Source organism: Acanthopagrus latus, chromosome 8 (genome assembly GCF_904848185.1).
Source record: "Acanthopagrus latus isolate v.2019 chromosome 8, fAcaLat1.1, whole genome shotgun sequence".
Lineage (NCBI taxonomy): Eukaryota > Metazoa > Chordata > Actinopteri > Spariformes > Sparidae > Acanthopagrus > Acanthopagrus latus.
Window position 1 is genome coordinate 26,340,481 of NC_051046.1, and position 20,289 is coordinate 26,360,769.

Sequence of the window (20,289 nt, forward strand, 5' to 3'; positions counted from 1 at the left end):
AAGTCACTGTAGCTTGAGCATGAAGAAGACAACTTGATTTCAAGTCTTGAAATGAAATATATGCAAAAACTATAGTGACACATCAGCTGACCTTGACCAGGGTTCCCTATAATATTAACACACCAGAGAAGGTTTTCTTCCTCAGTACAGTTGATCCTTTTTTAAAACTGAATGAAACATTATAAGAGAGCTGATTTGTGAGGGAGAAGCGTAGGATGAATTTAAAAAGCTCTTTCCATGTAAACTCTAATAAACACACAGCAACGTACACACACACACAATTCAGTACAGTACCATCCACTTTCCTCTCTTTATCTCTCACCAGATTCCTCATTGCATTCCTTGGCTCCCCTCTCAGTGAAAAAAGGAGCAGTAAAGGCAGATAAAAATGAACTTTTTTTTCTCCAGCCTCTCGCTCTCTCTTCACTCTATAATGCTGCCTCTTCTTACTCCTCTCATCCCTCTTTGTCCGCCAGTAACATCTTTCCCCATTTAAAATCGGCTGTTTTGTTATGTCTTTGGACCCAGCGTCGACTGTCAGCGTCACTACAAAGGACAAAAAAAAAAAAAAACTTGAGGAACTTTTATCGATTAGATGACTGGTGTCAACAACACCCACATGTACTGTATGAAAACAGTAATTCACACCTAAAAACTCGTTCTGGACCAACAGCCGACAGTGTTTACGGGAGAAAGAGAGAGAGAAAGCAGCAGAGCAAAAAAAAAAACAGAGACAGAGACAGATGGGGGCAGAGATGGATAAAGACAGATACAGCAATGTTTCTTTTGTGAACTTTTATCACAAGTTTAGCCAAAGTGTTAGTGTAAATCAGACAACGTGTCCGATTCCCTCTGTGGAAATCCCCTGAAACTCCCCAGGGCTCTTGTGCTATATCTCAGCTGTCGGACAAGGCCTATATCTCTCATCCCTCTCTGCTGTGTGTGTGTGTGTGTGTGTGTGTGTGTGTGTGTGTGTTTCGGTGTTTCATCTCTGTCCCAGCCTCATGCCGCTGAAAGCCTTTGAAGCGAGATCGCTGGTCAGTGTAACTGCAGTTTTGTCCACTTTCAGTAGTCACATTAGACGCTGTATCTAAATGTTCTACTTAGAGCAGATATAGAAAACATGGATTAGGCCCCTCGTAGAGCACTGAGGGGAAAAAAGAAAAAATCACATAAAAGCAAATCCTGGGGCGCCAAGTACCATACATCAACCCCTCTTTGGGGCTCAGCCAATCAGAAATGTTTCTGCAGTTACTTTAACCTACAAACAGCTCGCTCAGCCTGGTCACAGTCAGCTACAGAGCTGCTGCAGAGTTCTTTAATTGTTCTTCCTGTTAAAGAGAACACACCACAGAAACGTTCACGCACTCAGTGATCCAGTGAGAGAAGAATTATCACTGACTCTGCAGCATCATATTTACTGTACAGACATGAGACATAACATTCTGAGGCAGTTGTACTTCAGTTGAGTACTTCCATTTCCTGCTTCTTTATACTTCCATTCTCATTTTGGCAGCAAATATTTCAATCTTTACTCTACTATATCGTTTGATTTTTTTTTTAGTAGCTAGTTACTTTGCAGATTGTGTGCCGCATCAGTCCCAGAAAAGCAAAGTTTGACATGAATTTAATCTAACTTTGTATATTTAATACTAAATTGATCAGCAATCAGATAAAAAGACTAATCACAAACATCACAAAGACACCAAGACATTAGTTGATCAAACTATTGGTTTACTCGTACTATACAGTTTATACCTACATGTAAATATATATATTATCATTTTTGCACATTTTTTTACTTTTGATGCAGATGCTGTGAGACTTTTACTCAAGTAGGCCTACTATTCATATGGATTTCACTCTTACCACAGTTATATCTAATACGATACATTTGCTTAACTCAAGTATGACCTTTGGGTACTTTACACTACACTGGTTGAGATGAGACCACCGACTTGTCATTTTCCAGAATAATAAGTAAATACTTCTGTTACTGAGACTCATTTTTGTCACAGAGACAGGATTTATAGGCCCTCCACCCCGATCAACACAGATGTTTCCACTTGTGTTTACCTATGCAGACTTCTCTTCAGGACTGTGAGCGGCTTTTACAGACTGTGATTAATACATAACTCGCTGTAAAGGTGGCGCAACATCCACCTTTATCAGATGGTACATCACATTTTTGACCGAAGCAGCTCAATGGAAGTCAGCCATCATTCATTTTATCTACATGACTGTCACATGTCAAAATATTTAGTGTGGAAAAGACTCATTGCCATATTTTTGGATCTTTAAGTGATGTATGTTGTATGTATGTGTTATATTATTATCTATCATTATGCTATTCCAGATCCAGAATGAAATAAAATAAAATGAAATTCAAATGGTTTACCAATACATAAACTACTTACAAAACATGCTCTGTATCATACTTGAGAAATGGGGGGGAAAAAAAAACAAAAAAAAAACAACTATATTCGAGTAGTAATTGAAAATGAACTCTTTTAAACAATCGTGCTGTGTGCATCAACAAAAACTCACTTTCCATTTCTAACAAGCAAGACAATGGTTGCTACATGTAGAAGGCAGGATGCACATATAAAGTCTGGTAATGGGACAGAGGATGGACATAACATTTTGATAAAGTAACATTATGCCCCCTAGTGGGTTAATCCAGCCGTGCTGTTGGCAGTGCTCTTATCATAATGACCTCACTTTGCCCTGGTTTTCAAAAAAAAAATGAATAAAGAATCATATCAAATGTCCGAACATCATTTAAATGGACACAGCGTCTGCAGTCTTACAATGTGTCATATTAGAAATGAAAAAAAAAAAGTGAAAGGTAAATAAACATTTTTTCACAGACAAACAGCTCCAGAGTAGCAACGAGACAGCTGAAACTGGAGGAAAGTGTAAGTGGCGGCGGTCATGTTGTTCTGTGATCTGTGGAGGCTGAGACGGGGAGATGATACTGTGGATCTTCAGGTCCTGGTACGACTCAGTACAACTCATTCCCCTGAAGCTGAGCGTTCACACACACAAACACACATGCGCGCACACACACACACACACACACACACACACACACACACACACACACACACACACACACACACACACACACACAAAAAGGCTGGAAGTGCTCACTCAGTGCAGTTTGTTTCTCAGGAGGCTGCATTCCTTCACTTACTGTCAAAGTCTCAGGTTGCTTCAGGAGGATAAAAATTCTGACATGAGCGCAGCACAGCCACAGCAGCAGAGATTACTATTAAAAGAGCAGAGGAGGTGCTGAGTAAACAGAATACATAGAAGGAAAATAAAGTCATTCATCATGTTGTTGGTATTTGTCCTGTGGGTCTGCTGATTTTAACAACCTCATTTTAACATCAGTCGCGCATGACGTAATTAGCGATTGGCAGCCTCTACCTGTAGCAACTCTGTGTTTTTCATTTTGGGCCTCTGGGTGGGATTTGGAGGAAAATCTGTTTTATTGCTCTATGGCACCAAACAGGAAGAAGGTGATGTTTCTGCAGGTCAGACTGAGCTGAAGCTTTTACAGTCTCTGGCAGTGGAAAGATGACAGGAGTGAAAAAGGCTGATGGCGGAGTCACTTCCAACATGGTTATCCTCTTCAGCACAGCCAAGAGAACAACAAGGGCATACTCCCGTATGAGAAACAGCCATATCGTCTGTAACACGTTCTAGATTGTTTCTAAGATTTAATTGTTCATATAATCAAACCCTGAAATTTAAGCCCTGAATTTTATATCCACTCTGATGGTGTATTATGGGTGATATGATCTGTCAACTCTAGAGAAAGTTCCTGAATTTTGCAAGAACAATAGAAATTAGCATGACATATTTGTCTGATTACTTGTAAATGAATAGGACTGTAATACTGATGCATGTATGTGACAGATGATGCGGAAAACATAGCCCACAGTTTTAAGCCATTTTGTACAAGTTATTATTTATCTACAATTAGCAGTACGCCCACACAGGTGCTTACGCTTATTTTCTCTAATTAGACATCTCTGGATGATGTAGTCAGACCAAAATTTGCTTCACATTCGATTCTATGCAAAAGAGGCTGAGATGGCAGATGTGAATGTGGAACGTTCATACAGTTTCCTGTGCATGTAAAAGGTTATGAAATTTAGAGAGGTCAAAGCGTGCACCAGCGGAAGCTCATCTCTCCCGCAGAAAACACTGCTTCTGAAACGCCTCGTCAGTAGTCTGGTCTTTAATTCTGTGACTTTCTATCGCACAGCGTTACCACGTCTAGCAACTAGTTTGGCACATAAGAAGTGATAAAGCACAGCTGCTCTGCTGTTGTGCTGCTGGCTCAGGCGTGTGAGAGCAGGAGAGACGGGGTATTCAGGAGGGGGGGGGGGGCCTTAAAGGGCAGGAACTAAAACAGGGCGTTTTGGACAAAGGGGGAATACCGAGCTGCAGCACTGGACAGTACGAGAAGACGGGTGTGTTGTGTGAACATTAAAGCATGTACACTTATTCTAATAAGTAACCCAAAATACAATTATGAACCTGAAAATAGGCTGAATATGTGTCCTTTGTGAAATAACACAAGCAGCAGTAGTAGAAGGGATACTAACTGGCTGTAATGTTTAATGACATTAAAATGCTGTTTAATTTGCAACTTATTGGACTGTTGCTGTTGCCAGCCATGCAAGCCTGAGCAGCAGTGTTTTTCATTTTATGCCTCCGAGTTGAATTTGAAAGGAAACCTGTTTTTTGTTTTTTTTTCTTCCCCTCTCCCTCTTTCTATGGCACGATAGAGGAAGAAGGTGATGTTCCTGCAGCTCAGACTGAGCTGACGCTTTGACAGTTTCTGGCAGCGGCAGATGACAGGAACGAGCGGCTGATGGAAGAATCACTTCCAACATGGTTATCCTCTCCAGCGAAGCCAAGAGAACAACAGTGACGAACATCAATGGGAGTAAAAAGCTGTATAATTTAAAACTAAGACCAATCTGCCAGCCAGTTTTTAAGTACACTGCACTGGTGGAATTTTGGTCTGCATGCAGTAGGACAGTGTGTCTGTGTCACCTGAAGATAGAGCTTGATTGGTGCATTTGCTCAGTCTTTTGGTTAATGTAGTTTGGTAATACCCTCCATAGTTCCACCCGTCTGCTGGGTTGACCATGAGTGTGTAGGGATCATTTATTCAATGGAATGCAAGAATAGGCAAGATCACATTATTCCAAGACAGTATAATTACAGAACCCTGTAGATGTTCACTATACTGTACCCAATCCCACCAACTGATACAGAATACAGGTTGTGCCTTTGTATTCAAACTGCCTGTGGCCTCATCGTTTGGCTCTGACAGAGGAAAGCAAACAGAGACAGAAGAGAGTTTGTCCACACTGAAGGTCACTTGTGCAGCCGGTGTGATGCACTGCAGGGGTCGCAGAGATCGGGACAGATTCACAGTTCTTTGCTGTGTGAAAGTGCCGGAGAGGAAGGAGAGGGTGATCAACAGGCAGATGGAGCGAGGAGAGGTGAATAACAAACAGAGATTCAATCAGGCAGTATGTCACATCGTTTAGATTTTAGCTTTTTTCTCAACACATCACCTTTTAGTCAGCAGCACAGGTTTATCTCAGAATGATTTACTTGGATGTTTGATAAAATTACTTGGGGGAAGAAAAAAAAAGTCCCGGGTATCAGTGAGTTGAAGGCCAGTTAATATCTTCTTGGTCCAGGTCTCTACCGACACCTTGTGGGCCTTTTTTGTCATTATCTTTCCAGGTGAAGGATTCACTTGAGAGTCAAGTTCAAGATAACCATTTGAGGTTCTTTGAGAGGTCAAGTTGGTGCATCAATTCCACATTTTCTTTTCATTTTTCATTTTTGTTGGATTTTGGTTATTCCTCTGGTAATGGTGAGTCATGGTCTTGGGCACAACGCTCAAGCATACAGTACATCTCCCCAAAAGTAATGGGGTTTTTTGATTTTAGGATTTGTTTATATAATTCTAATTACCTCCACCAAGTGTGGTAGCTTCTCATGAGGATTACACAAAAACCTACTGAATGGATTTCTGCTAAACTTGGATACAGAAACCCCACTAACTTCTGATGCAATCAAGACAAAGGCACCAATAAAGGATTTTTTTTTCCTTCTTTAGTCAAATGTGCATCTGTACAATTTTTTTAGAAAATTAACCAAAATCATCAATGGAGAGTAAAGAAATAATAGTATGTATTTATGTATTAAGTTCACCAATATCTACTGAATTTAGCATGCTAACAAGCTAGCCCTCCTGCCTGTCTCACTTTAACACATTGTACCTAAAGAGACATTAGTCCAATAGTGTAGCTCAGGTGTCCAGAGGTGGATGATGACTCCATCTCACTCTTCTCCTGCTCCCAGCCTCTCCTGTTACTGCCCAAACCCACCATGTCTCCATCTTCTCCAGAGTCAGAGTCCAGACTGTAGCCCTGTCATCAAACTGGTTTTGTGAGGCTGTTCAGTGCTGGTGTATACTTCCAATTCCAGATCCAATTCTGGTGCCCATTCTGGCGCCACTCAAAGGCAGTGTTCTCTGTTCAGTTCACTTCAGGCCCTTTTTGTTTGCCGTTTGTATTTAATAGATGCCCAATTCTTACAGATTTACAGATTCAGAATTTCACAGGAAATAGTGTATGCATCTTGATGAAAAAAATCAGTCATATTTAATAGGCTGGTTACTTTAAGTGAGTACAATTGGAAGCAAATCCATGAAAAAAAAAAAAAACTCTGGCTCTATTGGATTTAAATGTTTTCATATTGGATCAGGTCTGATTGAAGTAAGAGGTCTGTTAGGCCTCAGCAGTTGTGTGTTCTGGTTGTTTATGAAGTTTCAGTTGTGACACATGTTGGTGTAGCGTTGTCAAAAGTATTGAAATAGCATTACATGCCGATAATGAATAGCTGAAACCATTTCTATGCTCAGTTTCCACAGTGTCAACACTCCAGAACCAGATGCATGTAGTCGGCCTCCTCTCCTACAGCAAGTGCACCACTGCAGTGCCCACATATAACCTGCCTCCTCCAGCAGTACATGAACTCTGGTGTTGATAGAACTCGACCCTTGTTATATTCATCTTTTCATAAAAATCCTAAACTTAATGCCCTCAGTGAGATGAGGTGTTAGTTTTCCCCTGTGGTATTGAACCTAGTACTGATGTTTTTCAAGACTTTGCGTCAGAGTTAGAGATTCCAGTATTGTGCAAACACTATGTTTGTGTCTTTCGCAATAAACTGGCATAGTATAATCAACGTATTACAGACACGATGAACTTGATTTGACAATATTTCACCTTCAGAACAGCAACAGTTGGCTTTTACAGAGTTTCTACCCTGTGAATATCATGTGCAGTACTGCGTGTGCTCTGGAGGATATCTTAACACACAAAGTTAAAAAAAAACAAATATGCCTGCAGAGACAAAAATGCCTCAGTTACCTCACTGTAATAACAACAGAACAGTAGCATTTAACAATCTTACAGGGCTGCAGTTGCACAGCACATGCACAACACAATCCATCCAGTGATCCTTTGGACTGGTGACAACACATTGTGCTGAATCTTCTGGCTCCCAGTCATTACACATAACACTACACACAGCAGCTGCAGGTGTTTGGGTGTTAAAGTTAAACTCAAAGTTGCTTCAGGATGAGCTGCAAGTGGATGATGATGGGAAATGGCTTCTGGAGTGCACACATGAATGCTGCTTTATACACTGTAAAGCTCATTAGGGACACTAGATCTACTGCAGTGTACTTTACTACGCATGAGCTTTTCAGTTTTTTTGTTTGCTTTTAACTACACATGTTCATGTTAGCCGTACATTTTGATATCGAGCTGAGGTCACTCTGAGTCAGCTGTTCCTGCTGCGTTTCAGCTGCTCTCAGCGCTGAAACGAAACAGATCCGATCCTCCTCCTCCTTCCTCCACCACAACGCCACACATCCACCCGTTCAACACGCCCAGTGACGTTTAACGTGAACGATTACAAGTGTGATGAGACACGACATGGACAAACAAATAACAACAAAAAAAAGATAATTAAAAATCAATCCACGGTGATGCAATGATTGCGGGCACACAGTTTCACTTTCGTTTCTCCTTACAGCGACTCTGTGTGTGTTTAGGTTTTGTTTTCCGTTCCTCAGCACGGTGCGCGGCTGCGTCATCTTTAAGTTTCGCTCCCGAGTTGATAAAAGTCAGCTGTGAGTCCTGAGGACGCGGGTGGGCGGAATGTTTTCCTGGGGAGAGCACAGCCTGCGGGGCTTCCGCCTCAGACACGGAGCCCTCGCCGACAGCCACCGGCGTGATGCTGATGGTGATGATGCGGATTGTGATGATGATGATGATGGGGTCCAGTACGCAGACCTCGGGTACCACATCACGGACCTGTCGGCAGGTCACAGCGTGCTGGCCTTCTGCAAAAGCAATGGAAACTCGTTCATCATCAGAACGAACGAGAGCCAAGACGGGAGAAGAGTCAGAGGGAAGCAGAGTGAGTCCTCATGTTTCTGCTCAGATTGATTTATGTCAGATGATCAACCCGGTGTTTTGCAAAGCTCTTAAAGAGAGGGATTCTTTTTGCAGTAATGGTGACATGCCCCTGCTGTGTCTCCCTCTCAGAGTTTGTGCAATGTAAGGAGAAGATCGTGGCTGTGAGCTGCGGAGACGACACAGTCACGCTGCTGTCAGACAGAGGAAACGTCCTGTGTGTGGACACAGCTCACACCTACATCCCTCGGTAAGAAGGAGCTGCTGTCAGTGTCCTGCACTATCAAGAATATGATGATGCAAAAACATGATGCAAAATGGTGGTTATTGTTATTATTATTTAATCTGCACTTGGTTATATCCTGGTAAGCTGTGTGATCTTCTGTGTGTCTTGTTCTTTCAGGCCAGTGGAGGCTTTGAGTAACATCACAGTCAGTCAGGTTGCCTGTGGGAGCCGTCACTCAGTGGCCCTGACCAAAGGTACAGCACAGTGTGTGTGTGTGTGTGTGTTCTAAGTGTGTAGGCAGTTGTGTCTGTGCTTTTCTGCCTGTCCAAAAGTGTTTGTGCTGCTGAAAGGAGTTGTTTAAGGGGACATCTTATGCTCATTTTCTGGTTGATCATAATTTTCTGTATGGTTGCTGCTTTAATGCTCAAAAACACACATTTTCTCACACGCCTGAGCCAGCAGCACTTAGAACAATAGAGAAGCTGTGCTAAATACACTAGTATGTGCTAAACAAGGTGACTAAGTGTGATGTCAGCGAGTCACGGAATTAAAGATGAGACTGCTCACTAGGTGTTTCCTGAGCAGTGTTTTCTGTAGGAAAGGGGAGCTTCTGTCGATGCAGATATTTTTATTTATCTTTTACATGCATAAGAACCTGTATAAAACAAAAGGAAAATAAAAAAAAATGATGTACTTTTTTAAAAATTATTTTTAAAGCAATCTTTATTGATTCAGTGTGCTATTGTGTCTGTAATTTGGGCGAACTCACCCTTTAAAGTTCAAAGACCAGCTCATTGGCCCTTTAAAGTCACATGTGTTGTGTTTACAAACACAGTGGCACTGTGCAGTTCATTGCACCTCCTCACCAGCAGGGGTCTCTGTTAGATTGCTTCGAGCAGCTGACTGGACACAGTGAGGTAGATGGGGTTTGTGTTTGCTGAATAAACTCCTCTATAGTTTGAAAACGCACAAAAAAGTAGATAAATTAAGTGCTGAAAATAATGGCAAGACCTTCCAACAACTGCATGCTACTTGTGCTGCTGTCAGGAAATGTAGCTCTGCTATTCAGTGCACAGGGTTTAACGAGTCAGTCCATGGAAATGCTGTAAGCAGACTACAGTATTGTATACTGTAGTGTTGTAATCTGCCCTCTGCAGCTCACAAGTCATGGTGATTCTCCTCAGATGGTCAGGTGTACACATGGGGCCAGGACTCCAGAGGCCAGCTGGGTCTGGGGAAGAGGAAGCTCGGTGCCAGTTCACCCCAACACCTCCGATCTCTGTCAGCGCTCCCTCTGGTCCAGGTCTCTGCAGGGGGAGAGCAGAGCTTCGCCCTCTCTGTGTCTGGAGGTGTGTTCGGCTGGGGCAGGAACGACTGTGGACAGCTGGGGCTGGGAGACAGGACAGGTAAATATTGTCCTATTTTTTTTAAATAAAATACGCATTTCTTTAACATGTAAAGTTGAATTTGAATGTATTTTCTACAGACAGACATACACCTACTGCTGTTCAATGCCTGAACTTGAAGAAAACTGTCCACATTTCCTGTGGAAAGGACCACACTGTCACTCTGACCAAGGTTAGACACAGAAACACGGTAACACTTTCTAGTACAGTACAGAAACCTTTGGGTAGTTACTAAATATTCATTATTTTTACTCGTTTAGTAATTTCTTTGTAACTAGTCACAATTTTGGATACCTATGATTTTAAGACATTTACAGCATTTAGCAGACACTTTGTCCAAAGCGACTTACATTAATTCATACATACATTCATACACTGATGGCAGTGGCTGCCATGCAGAGTGCCACCCAGCTGATCAGGAGTAGTTTCGGAGTTCAGTATCTTGCCCAAGGACACTTTGACATGTTGATGATGGGAATCGAACCAGCGACCTTCCAATAACAAGACTGGCTGGCTCTACCCCGTGAGCCACAGACTACCCTAATACACTGATGCTGTTACCACAAAACAGAATCAATGAGAACCGAAGACTGAGCCAAAACATTAAAGTTTCACTCTGTAAAACCAAAACAATAAGCTGAAAGACACTGTAACATAAAGCTGAGGGGTAAAGGCAGAGTTGTATGACAATTTTTCGTTGGTTTCATCAATTCAATTCAATTCAATACAAAACATTATTACAGATTTGAGGTCCAGATAAAAGACAATAAATTCCACAGAAGGCCTTCCATACACAATCACAACATAAGGTCATACAGAAGAAAACAATATACATAAGTGTTTTACAAAGAGACAGCTGTACCAATGTCTCCACACCTGGTATCAGTAGTGTACAGTAGTGCTAATCTTTATGTTTGATAAAACCAGGAAGAGTCCATTTTCAGAGACATTATACCTACATATATACGTGAGATTTCTTAAAACAGCTTGGAAAGTACTGACTACTTTACTGCTACACAGTCTGCTTGTGTTCCTGTAGTCTGACCATGATGGTGCTACAAGTGACATGAAAAATATTTACTGACCACTTCGATCCCACAGATTTGTAAATGTGAATTATAATGACACTTTAACTGTTTTACTCTGTTTGCTTCCCCAGACGGGTGCAGTGTTCACCTTTGGCTCCGGTCAACATGGACAGCTCGGGCACAACTCATTCTGCGATGAACTGCGACCTCGGCTGGTTGCGGAGCTCTGGGGGGCAAAAGTCACCAAGATCACATGTGGACGGTACAGTAGATCACCTTCTATTTTTTAAAAATTTTATTTCTGTTCTCCCTAATTTCTGTTGTAGCAGTCTCAACATGTCACGCTCCTGGTTAAAACCACATCAGTGTCTCTCAGTTGGTTCCAAATGACACAGAAAAAAACCCCCCAGTGTTTATAAAGAGAACTATAAAGGCACTCCCTCACTCTGGGTGAGACTATGTACCTGTAGATTTTGATCTTCTGTGAATTGTTTTATTATACCATCAGAACAATCATAAAGACACAGTAGATACTACAGCAACAAGAATGAGATAGATTGTCTGGCAGTTCACTTGCATTTGACTACTAAACTCTAACTTCTAAACAGACAACCAAAGATTACATGAATTATGTCCGGGAAGAGAATTTCCTTCAATAAACCCAGGAAGCTTCTCCAATGAAAATTTTGAAAGGAAAAATAGTCTGTCAAAGTATGTACATCTCTGGTGACATTGAAATGTTTTTTTTGTGATATACCATCTTCTCAGACATCACACATTAGTACTAACAGACTCCAAGAGGATCTACTCCTTCGGGCGCGGAGAAGAAGGTCAGCTGGGACACGGAGAGGAGAGTCACCCGTCTGTGCCGCTACCTGTTAAACTGCCACGAGGTAACTACAGTTCTCTAATAAGTGAATTAAAATGTTTGAATTCAAGAAATGATTTCAGTAAAAAGATAACACTTCACTTCCATCACTGTTCCAGACTCGGCTGATGATCCAAAAATTACAAACATCTTCGTAGGAGGAAACTGTTCGTTTGCAATATGCACGTCTGATGAGGTACCAACATAAATACATGAAACACAAACCGTGATGGTTGAAGGTATAGTTGTGTGAACACTAACTCAAACTGTTTCTTTTGCAGGAAGTTCATGATGAGTCAGACATCACGAACAGTGTAGCACAGCATTGTCTTGATAGCATGGTTGACAAATGGATCGCTGAATGTAATTCAAAGTCGTGGAAGAAGATAAAACAGTAAGAAACTATAATGCAGTAGCATGTTTTTCATTATCACATTATCATGTTGAATAGGCTGATGTTTTGTGACTGGAATCAAATAATCAACTTGGAACAATAGTAATAAAATGACTTTTTTTTCTGTCAGTTGACTAAAAATGTTAAATCTTCACAGGGAAATTCACAGGACATTTTCCTCTGCATCCTGTGTGAATAAGAGCTTCCTTGAACAAAGGTAAACACAGTATCTCTGAGCTCTGTACATTTACTGTACAGCCTTGCCTGTAGATAGTTAGTCAATCTCTTTGGTGTATACTGAAATATGTCCACAGCTATTGGATGGACTGTGATGAACCACAAAAAACACCATTATTTTTTTTTTTATCTCAGAGCACCACTCTGCCTAATTGCAGTTTTTTTCATCTTTCTATTTCTAGCAAAGACAAACATTTCCTGACTTCACCAAAGTACTCTGGCCTGAAACTGTCTCTTGCACGACGTGCCTTCAAGAAACTGGTGAAAAAGGATGATGTTATAGCTGAGGTATATAACTGAAATGTTTGAAATTTGTTAGAAGTTTTGTCTCCTCAGTTAGTTGTCTTGATTTATTATTGCACTGTCTGCTTTAAGATCCCATGCTATGCATTTTCAGGTCCACACTTCTATCAAGGGTGTCTGCTAGAAATTGTTTTGCTTTAATACTCATAAAACACCTTATTGTTCTTGTACTGTGAGTTGCTGCAGCACCTCTATTAACCCTTTTTTTATGAAGGCTCTGCTTTAGTGCCAGTCTCTTTAAGGCCACCCTCCCGAAACCGAAAACTGATTGGTCAGCCATCATAAGCCTGAGCTGGTGTTTTGGCATTAGTTCTGCTGGTGTGTTCAGCTGTTCACCTTAATGAAACCCTCATGGCTCATTTTACAGGCTCTATACATTAGTCTTAGGCTTTTGAAATGTTTCTGGTTGGTGACACATTGCTCTGTCCAGTTTCTGGTTGATGAGTGACTCTTGTGACTCTTTTCAAACCGACAGGTTGAGGCTGCTGTCCAGCACTTGCTTCCCTCCCTTGATAGGAAGCCGGTGGGTGTGGAGGGGTTGAGGATCCACCTGCTTCTCATGGAGCTCCTGTATGTGATCCAGAGACACAAACGGCAAGAAACGAGCACAAGGCTTGCTGAGGCAGTCGCTGCTGCAGTACTACGCTTGTCTGATGACAGCCTCCAGGTCATAGGTACTGTCACCTCCAAACGTTGTGTAATATTTTGATGCTGGTTTTTTTGTTTGTTTGTTTTGTTTTGTTTTTTGTACAATTGACTTGCAATGAAAGCAACATAATGTAGAATCCCTTCTGAGTGCAACATAACTATCATATATACAAATCATACAAATAGTCTTTCAATGGATTTACACAGAGTAGTTACGTCCCTGTAGAGCAGTTATGTATTGATAGTGGCGGACTCCGCCATTCTATGCTGGATTTAGATTGCCCAGCGGTTTATGAGAGTTTAACAGAACACAGTGCACGCATGAAATCCATCACCAGTGCAACCATCAACACGTAGTGTAGTGTTTATACGTTACTGCTGCACATATATTTATTCCAGCAGTTAACACTGGCCTAAATCACTTCTCAAAAGTGAAAAAGAATTAGGAGCAGCCACAGTGAGCTGTTAGCTGTTAGGTGTAGGTGACAGGCTGCACAGCTCCTCTTCCTCAAGATATCCAACAAATCTCCATGTTGTCCTCTTCAGGAGACTGGTGGTCCTCGCTGTCGCCCTCCACCATGGTTAAACATGTAAAGGTGTGGAAGCAGGCCCTCTCAGCGGTCCTGTCCTTTAAGCCTGTACCTCGCAACTCTGGAGTCAGAAACCTGCTGCTAGTGCTCCAGTACATGTACAACGTTAGTATCACTTGTTCCTGTATTTTCTTCATTGTTACAGAGCCTGATCTTAAATATAATCCTCCTGTTACTATAAAGTAAAGCTTATATTTTGTTGAACTTTTCACCTAATACATAAAACGTATTTTGTTTTAAAGGCCAACTGCAGGATCGCAGAACCACAGAGGTTGCCAGAAAGTGATTTTAATCTGTTGATTGACAAAGAGTTTCTTCGTGAGGATGTGCTGTTTTGGCGTTCAAGGTTGAAACGCAAGGTAACAACAACAACTGGTTGATTAGATCATGAGTAAAAGCCATGAGCCTGTACAGCATGGGTTTAAATCCACTTCATGATAGTTGCCAAGTCATTGCTTCCTTCTGTTGCCCTTTGTTTTTGTCACTTTTCAATGTTTTTTTCAGTAGTTGCCATTTAACTTTTCTCTTAGATGTGAAGACTCTGTGTACATTTTTCCCTTTTAGAAAATGAATGCAGAGCCACTCATCCTCTGTAGTTTTCCAATCGTGATGGATCTGCAATCAAAGAAACTGGCTTTTGATATAAATGCTAACAGCACCAAGGTAACCAGGCCTTGAATTGTTCTTCATGAGCCTATGCACACAATACTGTCAGGATGCACCTGACACTACTGTGTGAGCCTAACGCAAAAATAGTAAAATAGTTGTTTATTTTTTCCAGTGGGAAACAATTTTTCAAATCATCTGCAGCATGCCATTTGAATATGGATTCCCATTACCTCAAGATGTGTTCTTTGAAATGGACCTGAGGAGAGCAGCTGTTTTGGAAGACACCTTCAAACAAATGGCTACTGCTCATCACACTGACTACAAGATGCCACTTGTGGTAAATGTTTAGCCTTTATCTGATAACCATACTGTGGCCAAAGTCACGTGTTCTCGTATAAAGTTCTATTTCAGCCGCAAAGCTAAGTTTGTGTTCTTTTGTCTTCCAGGTATACTTCGACAAAAATCGAACAATTGATAATCTTTGCAGAAAAGACTTTTTCTACAAAGTCTTTCACGACTTGGTGTCACTTGATACTGGCATGTTCATGTTCAATGACAATGAAACGCTGGCATGGTTCCCCTCCAAAGTAAGTATGTAATTCCTCATATGTAAAAACAATTGCTGAACAATAGACTAAAAGAATGATTTGACAGCTCTCCCTCTGATGGTAATACGTAACAAGGAAATGATATATACACAATATAACTGAGGGTTTTACCTCATCGAAACATATTAATCATTAATCCTATATTCAACACCAGGCAACACAGGAGGACCAGAGATACTTCCAGTTTGGGGTTCTGTGTGGATTGGCTTTGTACAACGGCTGCATCATTCACCTGCCCTTCCCACTGGCTCTGTTCAAGAAGCTGCTGGGTGTAAAGCCTTCACTGCAGGATTTGTTGGAACTCAGCCCAGTTGTTGGAGTGTAAGAGGAAATATAAGTATTTTTAAAAGACACATTTTTGGTTTTAGGTTTTGACTTTCTGCTCAGAACACTGGACATTATATTTGATATTTTAAATATGATTCCTTTTTTGTGTTTTAAGGAGTCTGCAGTACATTCTGGAAGACTGCCAAGATGACGACTTGGAAAACCTGGAGATGGATTTTGTCGTAGGTGTTTCACAGTGGCAAAAATGTTATTTATCCTTTTTTATGATATTCATCTGAAACTCACTTATAATGTTGGCGCTATTGTGCTCTTTCTGTCAACTGATCAACAGATCAGCTGGGATGGGACAGAGATCGACCTTGATCCTAAAAATCCTGAAAAGCCGGTGACAAGTGAAAACAAGTAAGGACCATTTAAATAGAACCCAACTTTGTGCATTAAGAGTGAACACAGTTTCAGCTTTGTTAAGCTGGACAATGTTAGAAGTCATCCAATACAGACTCATCAGTCTATGTCCTTTGTTGTAATTGTTTTGATTGAGAGACCCCTATCTTTTGGAAGTACATGTGGTTCATTTAACAGATGTATGGATCTGCAGTTTTTGCCGACTTGAAACTTTAATCTTCTAATAACAGGAAGGAGTTTGTGGAAGCCTACGTGAATCACGTCTTCAACACATCGGTGGAGGGCGTGTTTGAGGAGTTCAAGCGAGGCTTCTTCCAGGTGTGTGACCGAGATCTGGTGAAGCTGTTCCGACCGAAGGAGCTGCAAGAAGTTTTGGTGGGCAAAGACCTCCTTGACTGGGCAAAGCTGAAACAGGTACAGTCTGAAACCAGATCTCTTTGTAGTCCATTTTTATCTGAAGCTCTGTCTGATATATTCCTCCTCATGTCTTTTATTTGAACACACATGATTATAACTGTCTATCAAACATGTAATTGTAACAATCTGTTTCACTGTTTTCAGAACACAGTCTATGAGGGGGGCTACCATCCGGACCACCCCACCATACAGATGTTTTGGGAGGTTTTTGATGAACTAAATGAGGATCAGAAGAAAGCTTTCCTTTGTAAGTATTTGACTTGATTTTAACATATTAAAAATACTATTAACTAGGGCTGTGAAAAGGAAAAACATCAACACATTGCACAGCAGCCTTATAAACACGATGGAGGCAAATAAGTAAAGGGTGCTGAACACAGACCGACTGATTCACTCCATGCAGTGTTTCTAACTGTCAAACAGTTAGCATTTTTTCTCAAACCGAGAATGGGCTGAAGTTATTTGCTGGAGGTTATACCATAGCTACCAGATGCTGTAATCTCACCATGATTAGCAACTTTATCATGGATATTAGCAGGGGTAGTGATAGCAGTCAGTCAAACATGAGGTGTTTTCATGTTGTAAGGAGCTGTAGGACACGACAATTACCCTGATCTCGAGCCACGCCGGTCTTTGACACCAAAGGCCAAGCTTGGTGGATGACATCAATTTTACTGTGATGTCATCCACCTGTCCATTTTAGCAGTTGTCAAAAATTATAAAACATTGTCAAAGCTGTTGACAGGAGCACAGTTCTGTGCATTTATGCAGTAAGGAATTTTCTAAACATCAGAGTTCTTCAAGCTTAAAATATCACCTCCTTTTAAAGTTTAGAATGTCCAGTTTATACATTAATTCACTCATCTACCAAAATCCATTTGCATTGAAATATATTTTAAATGCTCATGGTAACGATCAGTTTCGATAAATTAATCACAAAGTTTGTAATTAGATCATTTTTTAAATCGCTTGACAGCCCTAATATACATTTCAGCAGCAACCTTGAGCCTTCATAATAGTTTATTGCATGTGTTGTTCTGTGCACTTGTCATCTGATAAGATTGTGATAGTTGTTGTTTGGGATCAATAACATAACTGCTCGAGTTAGCAGCAATTACATTATGTTACCTATTGTGTCTAGAGGGAAGAGTGATACCTAGGTAAGGATGTTATAAAAAATGCTAAAATGAAAAAGTGTGAAACTCACGATCACCACTTCTCCTCTGCCAGGGTTTGTGACAGGCTTTGAAAGGGTGCCGATTCTTGGCATGGAAACGATCGAGATGAAAGTCGGAGTTGTCAAAATCCAGGACCTCTCCTACGACCAGTACTACCCGCAGACACATACGTGTTTCTCAACCCTGGAGCTGCCCTTATACTCAACTAAAGAGATCATGCAAACCAAGCTGATAGAGGCCCTGAGCAACAGCAAAGATATCTACAAGTGATGGTGGGGCTGTACCTCAAGTATTCACTGCACCTACAGAGAAGAGGATACTGTAATAGAGCACTTTATTAATGGATGATGGAGAGAAGCCTTTGTAGCTGTTGCCAATGTGTCTTTGTTTATGCAAAAGCAAAGTTTTTAAAAGTCTTTTTGATGATGATGATGATGTGTACATAGTGAAAATTCGGATATAAATAGTACACATTGTGCTATATAAGTTGCAGAAAGTCTTAAGTTATTTATTTTACTACATTGCCTTTCACAAGTGTCTCCTCGGGGGATAAAGAGTGTTATATAGTTGTTATTTCGGGGCCAAGTTGAACCAGAGATGTTACATACAGTGCAATTCCATACAGTCAGCAGAATTACCTACATTTATATTCATTGTGTAAGTGCGTTATATGTAAATGTTTTGTTGTTGGAGCAATAAAAAAAATACATTCTTCTCAACTTCTCAGCTGTGGAATAACTGATAAAACCCAACATAGATATGCATTGAGTCAAAGCAGATACATTATGGATCTGCTTTCCAAATGCATAGTTAAAATAACTAAACAAAACAATCCATCTTTTTTTTTTATCATTGTTATCGGGGTTGCATACATTGATTGTAAAGAACCTAGAACCTTAAGAGCAGTTCTTTATCTTACTGCTGCAGACAGTCAACAGGGCTAATATAAATTTAAAGAAAATAACACAACACTTATATATGAAGTATATGTGTTTAGTATACTGCATATGTAGTAAGGATTACCTTCTATTGTTTGATTAATAATTTTCAAGACTTGTGGTGGGCATCCTGCTAATAAAGAGTGGATCCAAACACTAGTGATTTGTGTTGTATTTAAAAAATCCTGCCCAATACTCTAGTTAAAGGGTAACTCCACCAATTTCACACATTAAAGGGTGTAAACAGGTCTTGGGGAGTACTACTAAATATATGAACAAGTAATATAAAGCCTTTTGTGGCTCTAGAGGAAGCTGCATGTAAAATGTGTCTGATAAATGCACCTCCAGTGATGTCAAACAATGGTTCAGTCTCACTGTAAATGATATAGTCGCCAGATCCTGAAAAAGAAGAATGCCTAGAATAAAAATGGAGATATCTCTGATTCCGCTGTACCGATTTCAATCCATTAGGGTCCACCAGTGTTCTAGGAGTGCAATGTTAGACCAGTGGACTGCTTTCAAAACCTACATTACCCACAATGCAACTTAGCCACTGAGTGAGGACACTGGAGACATTTTATAAGATTATATGAGGCTTTATGCTACTTTTTCACATACACAGTAATGCTCACCCAAAATCTATAAACACACTTTAATGTGTTATATCAGTGACGTTTTAGTGTTCAGGTTGGATGTACCTCAGTATTTGAATGGGTTATTTAATGGAGGTCCCGTCGATGTGACTTTTTGTGGTTATACTGTGGTATGTCCAAGTGTGTATGACTGTATATTTGGTGGAATAATACCACAAACTTGTTGTTGCTGCAATAGGATCCTTAGAAAACCAAGCCTCTTCTTGAAGAGCCTCTTTTCCCCTTTTCTTTCACTTAATTAATCATTTGAGAGACCTTTATGTTACTTCTTTGCTTTCTTTGCATTTAATTTCTGCTTAAAAACCCTTTGTTGATATAAGATTTAGTGTAGTTTATTTAAGAGGGGACAGTACAAATGAATAAAACACATGCTAATGTTTCTGCTCACATATTCATCTGTAGTTCACTGGGCAATTCTTAAAAATAACATCGCCTATATATTTTCTGTTTCTGTTTCCCTTTTGATTCAGTGTTTCTTTTGAGTGTTTGTTTATGTGCGTGTGCGTGTGTGTGTGTGTGTGTGTGTGTGTGTGTGTGTTCTTATTTTCTTCTATCAAATTGTTTTATGAATTAAATGACCTACTGTAACAGATGTGTGGAAAATGATATAAATTTGAAAATACCAATGTGTTTTGTTAGACAAAAGATTAGGAATAATGCATCATTATTCTTTATGCTTGGAAGGAAAACAGTCGAGTATGGGAACTTGGGACCCTTGTGCCATTTACTATAAACAATACAATAATCAGTGTTACTATTAGCCGATCTATTCTTTTTTCAGTGTTGGTCCTTGAAGGGAAACACTTTTGGCACCTCTGGTCTCAGTTCTGCTGTAGTAATTCAACAGCATCAGCCTCACTTTCGTTTTCCTTTCCCTGCAAATGTCCCTCCTACCTCTGACTCACTGGGCGTGTTGTTTTCGCCTCGTCATGTTTAGGGAGTTTGCATAGTTAATGAATCAAGTT

At 40.5% G+C, this 20,289-nt stretch overlaps 1 protein-coding gene across 2 annotated transcripts; it reads left to right on the forward strand.

The window, feature by feature from the left end:
* The first annotated feature begins 7,315 nt into the window (after positions 1–7,315).
* Positions 7,316–18,452, forward strand: LOC119024304 (probable E3 ubiquitin-protein ligase HERC3). 2 transcript variants are annotated; one of them, XM_037106943.1, is made up of 23 exons: positions 7,316–8,532; positions 8,625–8,778; positions 8,932–9,008; positions 9,939–10,160; positions 10,241–10,332; positions 11,320–11,450; positions 11,957–12,081; positions 12,176–12,252; positions 12,338–12,450; positions 12,608–12,667; positions 12,870–12,975; positions 13,466–13,664; positions 14,185–14,333; positions 14,471–14,587; positions 14,793–14,891; positions 15,010–15,174; positions 15,284–15,424; positions 15,600–15,766; positions 15,888–15,954; positions 16,065–16,135; positions 16,369–16,552; positions 16,700–16,802; positions 17,786–18,452. In XM_037106943.1, the coding sequence occupies exons 1-23, from the start codon at positions 8,271–8,273 to the stop codon at positions 18,001–18,003; spliced, it is 3,099 nt and encodes a 1,032-aa protein (XP_036962838.1). In that variant the 5' UTR covers positions 7,316–8,270; the 3' UTR covers positions 18,004–18,452. The 2 variants fall into 2 exon arrangements, with proteins under 2 accessions (XP_036962838.1, XP_036962839.1); XM_037106944.1 differs by having other exon boundaries at positions 7,332–8,532; positions 8,661–8,778.
* The last annotated feature ends 1,837 nt before the right edge of the window (positions 18,453–20,289 follow it).